The sequence below is a fragment of the Scophthalmus maximus genome, chromosome 15, assembly GCF_022379125.1.
Source record: "Scophthalmus maximus strain ysfricsl-2021 chromosome 15, ASM2237912v1, whole genome shotgun sequence".
NCBI classification, from domain to species: domain Eukaryota; kingdom Metazoa; phylum Chordata; class Actinopteri; order Pleuronectiformes; family Scophthalmidae; genus Scophthalmus; species Scophthalmus maximus.
This window is the reverse complement of record NC_061529.1, coordinates 14344090-14356281: the sequence shown is the minus strand read 5'-3', so window position 1 is coordinate 14356281 and position 12192 is coordinate 14344090. Positions and strand designations below refer to the sequence as shown.

The window sequence follows — 12192 nt, the reverse complement described above, 5'->3', positions numbered from 1 at the left end:
GAGCATGAATTCCCAGTTTGCCCGGTTTGATTTAGGGCCGTTGGTCTGAGGGGTATGAGGGGCCATGTGAGCCAAGCTGTCCGTGTGTGACACATGCAGCGCTGGCTCGGCACACTGTGGTGGAGCAGAGTCTTTGATTATCTTTTTTTTTTTATATCCCATGTCTCAGCATCAGTTGTCAGTCACGGCATCGAACATGAAAGGAGCCGGGGGGGGAGGTTTTCTTTTCTTTTCTTCCTGGCATTTGAGGTGTCGCGCTCGGGCCAGAGACGGATGATGGAAAGATGTCAGTGACGGCAAGTAATTGGCTCCTAGTTGCTGTGGCAGTTTGAAGCTGCTGTTATAGTTGAGTGTTGCATTAGCAAATAAAATGTAAGCATTAATCGTCCTGCGCCGTCACCTGGATGGACAAGTGGGCAGGATGTATGTGCCAGAGCTGTAAGCCGAGGCCTTCAATTTGATCCGCGTCGCTGTGGTGGATATGATCAGGCTTGCAAAGCCGATTGCACTCGCTGCTTTTCCTCTATGTCTATTCGATCCTTCGTAGATCTAATAGCCCAGACCTTTGCTGATTTGCCCCAAAGGTTTTGAGGACACAATTCCCCTTCCTTTGATTCTCTTAAGAAAGGCCAGAATTCTGGCGAGAGGGCATTTAACCTTTGGGAGATGGATAAGAAAGCTGCTTGTTCGATTTGATTTGCCTAGAAAATAAGGGCGGTGTGACTTTGCTCTGGCCAGTGGGAAAAGGATGGTGGTCAAATAGCTAGACATTATTGGAAAACATATGTAGAACCTTTTGTCTCGGCTACTAATGCAAAAATACTTTTGCCTCCCTTTGACGGTTTGTTGCACGATATACAGTATATTTGAATGAATTCGAAAGCATAGAGGATTTAAAATACGTTTTGCATCTGTTTCAAAAGAATGTAGATACATTTATTTGTACAGCACCTCTCGAGAGCAGGTTGACATATTCTGTCTGTGATGCAAAAAAGAAATCAAGGCTGTACCTCAACAATATTAGGCTACTGCAGCCAGCGACCATGCAAACCACCGCCGGGTCTGAAGGTCGCACGCTTCTGATCTCCCAGTCGAGTCCAGCGCTTTATTATCTTTTAACTTTGTTTTCAACTCCAGTTAGGGGTCTGGGCCGGTGGAAGAGTGGGAGCTGTCAGTGATACTCAGCGCAGATATAATGCTATTTAAATGCTAATGTGTTAAGAGGAGCACGACGACCTTTACTCACACTCCGCACGCGGGCGGAGCAGCGGCACAGAACAGAGGCCCGCGGTAAATGAGCCTCTTCCTTTGACTCTGTTTCCCTCGCGTCAGATATATGGTGTGTTCATCACAGTGGAGCGCAGGGGGCCCCGACGACATCAGAGAGCCGAGTATCGGTCCGGGTGTTAAGTCAGACACGACCGGGCGACTGCGGGATGTGCAGAATGTTAAGTCGAATGTGATTGTCTCTGTTTTTCATTTCTGGGGAAATGTCTTCACAAGCCAGGGGATTCTTGTCACTGCAGGGAGAAAGTCTGGCCAATTGGTTTAGTCTTTCGCGTAAAGGTCAAGGATCCCTTGCCTTTTCCTTTTATTAAATATCCTGTTCTTTTTCATCTGTTTTTACTGCCAACATCTAACCCCAGCCCCCCACTACATGTGTGCTGTGCTGAAATGATTTGCCATCCAGTTTCCAAATTCACCACCCACCCTGACAGTCCGTCTAAGCACTTTGCAGAGAAGCCGATAATGTGATGGCAGGCGCTTGTACCGGTGTAAAAAAAACAAAAAAAAAAACAAGCCCTCTCCATGTCCACAGATGTCACCGATAGGCCTTCTTGTCTCCGTGTTTGCGGAGCACTTGCCACGATCCCTTCAGTGCCAGTATGTAAATATTAAATAACCTTCAAAATGCTTTGCGCTGTTTCCTCTTTGAATAGTGTGTCGACTTCTATCTTCTCTCCCTTTGGTTAAAGTACAACTCTGTATTAGCAGAGGAAGAGGCGAAAAAAAAGGAGCGAGACGGAGGGTGGACCAGTCAGTCATCTGTCATATAATCCCATGAAATGCCAAAACACCGCGGGTAGATAATTCTATTCAGTGCAGCTCCGCGAGATACCTTGAGGAATAGTCGGGCCTTGGACAAAGAGAGTGACTTAACCTCAGACAGAAACGTAGTAGCGCCGCTCCTCGATCAATAATGCTCCGTCGTCCTTTCGCTGCGGCGACTGGGACTGACCGGAGACAAGCGTGTTCACCTGATTGAGCCTGTTCAATTGTCCTCAGTAGTAATATTTTTTCAGCTTAGTTACGCGCAGCCTCACAAAAACAATTCCACCCGAGGCGGGGGGAAACGTCTTATCCCCCCCCCCCCCCCCCTCGTGCATGCTTAGAGTAGCTCGGATTAATTTTTCACATCAGTCTGCCAAGTAGACATCCCTGCGTAAGACTGGTAAACAGTGAGAGTTTGTTTTCATCTCGACAGATGGGGGGACGGCGGCAGGCAGAAGAGCAGAGCTGCACCTCGGGGGTTGAGATCTTAGATCTCATTAAAAATAAGTTTTGAAAGGAATAAACTTTTATCTAATTTGAAAGATGAAAAGAAAGCTTCCAACCCTCGGTCACAATTCACTGAGAGCACAGTAAGTCATGCTCATTCTCATTTTGTGTGAGAGAGAGAGAGAGAGTGAGTGTTTTCTTACAGTTCTCATCAATAGAGTGAAATCCTCAATACAGTCAGTGATTAACATCTTCTGGGTGTCCAACTCGTACCACACAGTGACACTTATACAGTATGGAGTGTTGTGGTATCCAATAATTCTTTTTAGACATCAAAAATGTCGTTTTATTTTCAACACTGGCGGGGTAGATGCTGGAAGGGTTGGGAGATGTGACGATACAGAGTGAGAATCAATATAAATGTGTCAATATCACAGATTTTCCCATATCAGGTATATTGTGGCAGCCACTTGGATATATGTTTCATGGCTCACCTCTGGTCAGTGATGTAATGATGGGAACTTTTAGATTTCATGTTGTTTTTGTTATACTGCATGGGACTTGAAGACTTCTGTCAGATAGTGTCCCCGTATCTGAAGTTAAATACATTACTACATAAACACACTATACTCATATCCCTCAACTCCTTATACAATTTAGTCACTTCATTGTCAGGTTAGAGCTAGTTTCCTTTCACTTATAGTTCTCTGACAGGGCCCAAAATCTTGATGCACTCTCCCTCAGCAAAAGGTAACTGAGATCAAGAGCCCTGCGACTGAATCTTGATTCATCAGGTTGAAAAGAATAACATAATTTTAAAAAATGAAAAAAGAAAATTCCCTAATTTTCATGGTAAAACTCTAAGAGAACTTAGGAGAACTTCATTGACTGTACACATCAACTTTTTTTAAATTCCTTTTTACAAAGGAGTACTACTACATACAATGTAGGAAATCAAATATTGTATAAATGCGCTTGTGGCGGCGTGTGGTCTGACAACTTAGAGGGGTTAAAGTTATAGGTACGCTGATATGAGAAAATGGCATACTTAATGGCACATAACAGGGAGACGGAGTTGTTCGGTGTGAGGAGTGTTTGGGATGGACAATATCATTTGTCACCGTCAGTAATGAGAAAGGAAAGAACAGACAGGAAGCAATTATGTTATGGGGTAATGTGGCCTTAATTTTGAAGAACAGCGGCGCTAAGACTCCCACCAGCACGAATAACATTTAGTCCAAACTCCAACCCAGCAGTGAGAATCACTAGTGCGGGGACAAGGATGTGATGGTGTGCTGCAATTTAACTCAACAATCACACGATCACAGTATCAGAATTAAGTTTATGATGACGTTAAAGAAAAAATATTGATATGCTAATGCATTAATATACTTCAAAGGATCTACAGTTTGGCCCACATCTTTTCTCTCACTGTGGCAGGTCGCTAAAAACTCTCGTTCGTGTCATGGGGTTACAGTGGGCGTGGAAGTGCAGGGGATTTATGAGGCACATCATTGGCAGGAAAGTGAGCTTGGATATGATTATTCTTTGTTTGTCTTCTTTCTTTTTTTTTTCCTTTGGTGTTTTGTTTGTGACACTGCAGTGTAGATGAGTTTGAAACATGGAAGAAGCTTTTCCACCGCTCTAATTTTTAGCTTTTATATTGAGGACCAGGTAATAAGCAAAACCAAATTAATTGGGTGACATAATATTGTTTTATGAAGTACATTAAACTTGCGCTTATGATTAATAAGATTGACCATTTTAATTATATAGCATCATTTAATTAAGAGTCGTTAGATAGTTCATAAATTAAAACGGGGGGGGGGGGGGGGGGCTGAAGACCTTTAGACTAGAATCTATTTTTACAATCTGGGATCTTTTGAACAACTTTATCATTTCCAAGATAAAACCATGTTAAGACAGAAGATCAAGTGTACTATCCATGGTGCCATTAATAACTTAGCACTCATTTTAACCCATGAAATTTTAACCCCCATAGTCCTGGCGCTAATCAAAAGATGGTCATTGTAATTACAGTGGAGGCAGATGGCGGTGCGGCGTATAGATAAAGTAAACGTTTCCTCTGATGAAGTGAAATACAATTGAATAAAGTGTGAGCACGTCTGCCCTTGGTGACCAATCACAGAGAACTGGGTGTTAATCTCAGACTACATGGCCGACAGAGAGAGACGGAGGGAAGGTGCACTTGGTGATCGCCTCCCAAGGACGCTCATCCGGCCATAAGGCTCACGGCGCTCTCCTCAGGGCTTTGATGGATGACACCAGCGCCACAAAGTGATAGGCTATTACTTCACTTTGCATTGGATAAATGGCAAATGCAGGCTCCTACCTGTCGCCTGTCCCTCTCCCTTGTTTCCCCCGTCTCTGCAGCCGTATGCCGCCACAGACCCGAACTGAGTGTGAAAAATGGAACGGCTGAGATTTTGTCTGTGCAATCTGTTGATTTCACTTCCACATTTCAGATGTGCTGCTTTTTTTGAGTTGTTGTTTGTGTGTGTGTGTGTGTGTGTGTGTGTGTGTTTGTCCTTTGTAGTTGAGGTGGATTTGTAGCATGAGAGTACGGTGGCTAGTAAGCAGCCTGTTGGAAGAACACTTGTGATTTGGCACCAGACTTTTTCCGCCCGTGTGTTTAATGCATTTCTGAGAATGATTTTTTTTACACTGGGTGAAATTTGATAGTCTCTCTCTTTTTTCTGCTTTCAGACCAGCAGTATTCATGGTCGCCCTCGCAGTACTTCGATGAGGACAGCTACTCCCCTCCACCCAGGAACATGAAGGGTCTCTCCGGTGGCCGGCCTTCCCAGCTCCAGCTCACCTCTCCCGCCTCGGCCCACACCTGTGGCCTGGCTGAATGTGACCATTCCCTGGACCACCACCTCCATCATGGTGACTCGAGGTCACCCTCCTACCTCCTTAGCCCCACTGAGAGCTGCCCCCTTGATGGCCACCACTGCTGCTCCCCACGGAGCTCCATCCACTCTGAGTGCATGGTGATGCCGGTGTCCATGTCGGCCACTGACCACTCCATCTCTAGTAGCACTTTCCCCCGCATGCACTATGGCAGCGCTTCACGGGACAGCGGTGGGAACACCTCTGGTGGCAGGGACTCCCGAGACGACGGTGGCTCATCCTCGCATGGCGGCAGCGGCAAAATGAACAGAATCCCAGCAAACCTCCTGGACCAATTTGAAAAGCAGATGCCGCTGCACCGGGATGGCTTCCACACGTTGCAGTACCAACGCACCTCCACCACCACCACAACCACAGAGCAGCGCCATGAGAGTCCCGGGCGAATACGCCACTTAGTTCACTCGGTACAGAAGCTGTTCACGAAGTCGCACTCTCTAGAAGGATCCTCCAAGATGAACGGTACCAAAGGCGACTCGCACCGGGACAACTCACACCACCACCATCACCACCACCAAGGCCACCACAAACACAGCAAGCGCAGCAAGAGCAAAGACCGCAAGTCTGAGGGCAGTGGCAAGCAACGCTCGGGAGGCTGGTGGAGCTCGGACGATAACCTGGATAGTGACAGCACGTACAGGACACCGAGCATCATGTCGCGGCATCCCGTGGACCATATCAGCCACTGCTACCCGGACTCCATGCACAGCCACCTGGCGGGAGACCTGTCGCTAAAGACCTCCAAGAGTAACAATGACGTCAAGTGCTCAGCCTGCGAGAGCATAAGCATGGCGCCGGAGGGCAAGTTCATGAAGAGGAGCTCCTGGTCAACGCTCACAGTCAGCCAAGCCAAAGAGGCCTACAGGAAGTCCTCACTCAACCTGGAGAAGCCCATGACACCCACTGACCTCAAGGCCAACATCAGGCCCTGTCACTATCTACAGGTGAGTTATTCTACTGTCACTCGTCTCGTGCTTCTCAAGCAGTGGGTGTGGTGGTTTTTGCAGTCAAACACGGCAGCTTCTAAATTTCACTGATTAACAAAAATTGCATGCACACTACTTTTAATGCCGCTTGATTGGGGAAAGTCACACACTGACAAACGCATTTGGTCTGTTGAAATGCGCGGATCTGTTTGTGGCTAGATGATGGGTATTTGGAGGATGTGCTGGAGAGCCGAAGACAGTGATTTAATCGCAAACAAGCAATTGAAGAGATGTTAAATACATTTTTATCTCTCAGAGTGATTGAGTGTCCATTCACCATTATGGAAAATTCATAAGATGTTTATGCAATGCAACACAGTTCAAGAGAAATCATTCTTTTTCCATAAGGCGTTGTCGATCAAAGAAGAAAAAGTCCCAGCTGGACATTTAGCTGTGATGAGCGACTGTTCTTCCTTGACAGACAACGCCTATTGATCTGAAAGAAAGTGTTTTGTTTGTCGCTGGATATTACAATGTCAACCTGTCCTGTGGCTCAGCATGTTGCTTGCAGCCGAGAGAACTATCACAGCGGGACAAATCAATTAATTCCATACAACGAATGGCCTGCGCTGGAAGGGAAGAGTCAGCAGTATGAGAATAAAGGAACCAGAAATGAATGCTGATTCTCACCGTGTTGTTTGCTTCGATTTTGCATAGGTTTAGCCCTGGGGAAGGTTAACATTGAGCCGAGGCCTATGATTGGCTCTGCATGAGACCCCATAGCACCGCGGGGATCAATTCAAAGTGAGTCAGCGCTTCTCACGGAAGTGTTTCACAGGTTTGAGATGCACGGTGAAGGGTATAATCTGTGTGGGGGTGGGGGGGGGGGGGGGGGGGGGGGCATGCTTAGAAATAGATAGTTTGCCAATCCAAGCAGCGAAAAAAATTGACTTTGGATCAACGTTAGTAGACAACAATGTGGTATCCGACAGCATCATGTTTGTACCACCTGCAGCTAAAATAATCGTGAGCACTTTGGGAAACTTGAAGACTCTGTAATCTGAGCATCGTAGGGATTAGGGACTGTTGTAATCAGAAAGCCAATACATTACTCAAATCAGCCTCCAGAGTCATTTTGATAAGCATGCTTTTAAACATAACTGATGATCATTTTCTCGGACAATCGCTTTAAGTGCAGTAATTTCCCAATGACGCACGGGCGCCCCACCCCCCCAACCCCTTCCTCCCTTCCATTTGGTCATTCAGCTGAGGAGGTGTCCAAGTCATTGCACTATAAACACTTCTAAAAATACCCTCCTCTCCTGCTTCCTGCCGCAGGGCTATATTTAGCCCGGCGTTATCAATCCAATCCATGCAGGGTGACACATCTTCCCCTCCCCGGAGGAGAATCAATGCCCTTTCGGAGCGCTGGAAGATGCATCGAAGGAGAGGGACTGGGAAAGTTTGAGACGCGTGCAACCGGGGCCCGTTCCTCTGTGGATGCACGGGAGATGCTCCAGGAAGCAGCGGGGAGGAAACGGCAAAAGGGATGGCTATTTTCGCTCCCCCACGGCTACTGTTGTTGCTCATCAGCAGGAGCAGTCAGGCAGAGAGATGGAGCCAATAGTCAGGAGCGGTGCTCACACCGAGGGGGTCACATTGAGAAGTTTTCACTTCCTGCGTCTGCTCATGTGGATCTACCCACAACTGTCCGCTCTGCACTGCACTGAATGGGTGTCCACGTGTGAGTGCGAGAGAGGGGGATTTGTTTTTACAGACGTGAGGCGCCTGTGCGTTAATTCGTGCCCCTCCGGCGGGCGGGCGGGCGCGTGTGCGCGAGATCGATTAACTGGACATTGGGCAAGACAGAGATAGATTAATTTGGGCTGCTCTTTCTCTGAAATGATAAATGTTAGAGAATCGGCAGTGGCATTTGCCATCACTCACCGTCTCTGAGTCATTTCACAAATTAGCCCAAATTAACCCCTCCTGAAAACACACACACACACACGCGCGTACACACACATTTTGCTATTCCTTCATGGGTTTGCCCGAGAACTTGATATTAATGAAAGGAGGTGGTTGTGGATGACATTTGTCAGCCATTAGTGACAGGCTCACCTGGAGGAATGTCAGTGTTTGGTCCGCCATCTCTGTCGCTCTTTCCCTCACACACACACACACACACACACACACACACACACTCTCGGGGTGAGATATGTAAATAAACCTTCCTTGTGCCTGGCCTGTAACTTCACGGCGCAATAAATGTCTGTCTTCCTGACAGCTCTCAGGCCTGATTAAGGTGGCGGCTCCGGCAAACGCTGCTCTATGCTGGGAGAGCACACCGTGGTACAAAGGAAGGATTAGTCTTTGATAGTTTTGCTGATGGGGCATTGCGGAAGGGATTTAATAAGCCAATTAATTGCCATGATGGCTTGCCAAAGGTGGAGCTTGAGAGGCAGAAAGGCTGACGGTTGTGCAAAGCAGCAGAAACAAAACTGGCATTGTGACTTAAAGCTACAATAACCTGCACACACACACACACACACACACACACACACACACAGGGGTTCCCTAACTTTGTCATCATAGGATTCCCAGTTAGCGTCCAGGCCATGAACCATTACTTAGTAAGATGTTGTCCCAGGAACGGCGGGATCAGACAGCAGCTTGTCAAGAAATGTTACTCATCTGCCGCCTGAGGCGACGGGGTGGCTTCGTGGTCGCCACCGTGTCGGCAGGCATCTGCTCATACTTCTGTTTTATTATTAACTTATTATCATAATCTCAAACCTTTGACAGGGAGACTGTCTGGCTGTAACCATTTAAAGGGTAAATTGGCCCACACTTTATTCCACATTGTTTGAGTTTAATAGCAATATTTGTTGCTTTATTTGCATTTTCTTGCCAGGAATCCTTCGCACCATGAGAGACTCAGCGTGACATTTTCGAGACATTTGGCACAAAGTCCAGGACATGGAGAATGTGGAGGTCTTGAATAGAGACATACTTGACCATTATTGTATTGGCCTTTTCTCTAGTCTCCCAGAGGCAGCCATTTCCCACTTAAGGTATTGAAGGACATATGAAGCTGCAGCAGCTGTGAACAAAGTGAAAACCTGAAGAGCCAGGTGTCTTTTGTTGATGGGGACTAGAACATACAGTAGCTAAATATAGAGTGAATATTGGGATAACGTTTAAGGGCCAAATAATTAATGCTAAACCTTGATCGTCCCAAACCATCAAACAGAGATTTTGACGAGGAGGAAGTTCACACAAGAGTTTCACTCAGATTAAAATATAACTCTTGAAGTTCGCAGTTATCGGGGTGTGCAGATAAAAAGGCATCAGCCGCGAGAGACCGTCGCAACTGTGTGCGCCGTGCGTCGTGAAGGTGTCAACGGTGCAAAAGAAGATGATGCAGAGCAGATGTCAGCTGAAGGGAGACGGGCAGAGCGAAGCGCAGGGGGCGAGCTCTTCTACTGATGAGCTGACAACCCCTCCGCTGTCAGCCGGTCGCCCGCTGAGCTTGACAAGGATCGCCTCCGAGGCAGTGTGGGAGGTGATTTGTTATGAATATTACACTGCCAATGGTCGGTCAGTGACGTGCCGCCCATGACAGCGAACAGGAGTACGTCTTTCCTGTTATTTGGAAGAGAAAAGCAAAAGTTTAGTAAAGAACAACAAAAGGGAGAAATATCACGAGGAATATTGTAGAAAGAAATATTTTCAGAATTCAGAATTCTTGGAATTTGGCCAGGATGTCTGTTGCCTTGGCATTTACCTCCCGCTGCTTCATGGGGCAAGAACAGCCCCTCTCTTTTATCTGCCATCAAAATACATCCAACAACAACTGGATACTTTTTTTTTCTTTAGAAACGTTCTTTTGTGTGCTGTATTTTAAGGTTTCCTTATTTATTTTTTTTATCTCTGCAATGTTTTCTTTTTTTCCAATTAGATTTAGATTTTTAATTGGCCTCTTGGTACAGATCTGCCGGTGTGAAGGGCTTGATGTGTATCGATTGAGTCAGTTTGTTCTGGGTTTTTTTTTCTAATTCATAGGAAACATAAAGAAAACAGCAAATCTGTTAAATAAGCTGTTTTATCCCGGAGAGTCAGGATTTTCCCAAAAATGTTAGATCCTTAAATGTAGGCAAAGTGATAGTGATCCTAAGAGTGGAGCTGGATTTATGCTTGAAGCATCGGCCCGTCCGCATGGCGGCCGTGACGTCAAATTGATGTCACCGTGTCGTCAGGAGCGCAAAGGTTCCACTTCACGAGGACGTGCACCTCTCATTTTTTGGCCCTGTAGAGTTATCTCCAAAGTGGACCAGGAGTTAAGTCCCACAGTTGCAATTTCAGCTGCTGCCCCAAAACATCTGTTCATGTCTATAAATGGTATATTTAGATATATGTCTATGGGCTCTATTGTTTAGTCTCATGATGCTATAAGGAAAATGCGCCACGAAAAAACAAAAGAATCCAGCCACGCAACAGAAATCGACAGCATGCCGGTGGCACAGATGGAGTGATGTCGATGTTTGGCCCGCTGGTTGGTCTGTACACCACTTCGGCCCTCACTGAAATATCTGAACAACTATAGCAGTTTCATTCTGTAAAGACATTCATGGTGCCCAGAGGATGGGTCCTAATGAACTCAGTCCTAACTTGTCCTCTATCACCACGAGGTTGATATTTGTGGTCAACAGTGAAGTTTCTAATCGGCTATACTTGAAAGACATTTCCTGTCAGCCCGAGCTATATTTTCCTATTGGTGCTTATCAACAAAAGTTTAAAAAATAGCAGAAAATATCAGCATGTTAGGGTTTGGCTGTAAGGCTAGACATTGACTCTGGATATTTTTGCTGATCCCAATAAGTCTATTGGTGGACTTGTACTCAGAGTTAGCCTGATAGTATTGGTTTAATGAAAGTGATGTCGATTTTTCGCACAACTTCCTGTGCACGATTGTCCTTTTATCCCCGGCCATGTCACATCCAATGGTACAAAGTGTCGAGATGTGTGGGCGTGCATGCGGTGGAAGATAGGCGACGAGAGTCGGCGGTGGGAGCGTGGTAGGCGTTCGGTCCGTCGGGGCGGCTGGTAAGGAATCTGTTTATCCGTTCTCCCCTGTGACGCAGGGAAGAGGAGACACTACAGTCGCCCCCTCACCGAGAGCGTATCCGTGCAATCCTGTGGGAGGACGTGAGGGGCTGCAGCGTTCCAACTCTCTCCCGGCCTTCCTCTCCCTCTCAGCCATTTCTCTGTCTTAATCAAAATATACCTTCCATCTCTCTCTCTCTCTATCTCTCAGTGACTTATGTTTCTTAGCGGGAGAGGGGGCCGTGTATAGATAGAACTGCAGAGTTAATCAATGAAGTGCACTGCTGCACTGCAGGAGCATTAGCCTAAGGCCTGCCTGGCCACACACACACACACACACGCGCACACACACACACACACACAGTATATATGCCGGTGTCTGCATATCCCCGCTATGGCGTCTTTGTGAGCCATTTCAGCGATGCCATTTATTGGCAAAGTCGCAGTAGCCGTGTTAACATCTACTTCGTACCCCAGTGGGCCGCGAGAAAAAACTCTCATCACGGCATTTGAAAAACATACAGATTCTCCTGCCGCGTGTTATTCAGGAACAGGAGAGATTTTACATGGCAGTGAGCTGGTGGGTGCATGATAACCTCTGAATACCATGTCCTCCCAGTGGGATCTGTAAGTCAATGTCTATTTTATTTGTTCTTTTTTTTTTTTTTTCTATCTGGGTTTTACTTCATCATAAAGTCGACACCTGCTCTGCCTGTGAAGCTCTTTGCAC

At 46.5% G+C, this 12192-nt stretch overlaps 1 protein-coding gene across 6 annotated transcripts in view; it reads left to right on the top strand.

Moving 5' to 3' along the window:
• Positions 1-12192, top strand: part of dlgap2a (discs, large (Drosophila) homolog-associated protein 2a) — a 147803-nt gene that overhangs the window by 92068 nt on the left and 43543 nt on the right. For all 6 annotated transcript variants that reach the window (XM_047337762.1, XM_035610334.2, XM_035610329.2 and 3 more), the window contains one exon: positions 5227-6374. In XM_047337762.1, the coding sequence (XP_047193718.1) occupies positions 5227-6374 (1148 nt within the window). The remainder of the gene's footprint in view (positions 1-5226; positions 6375-12192) is intronic.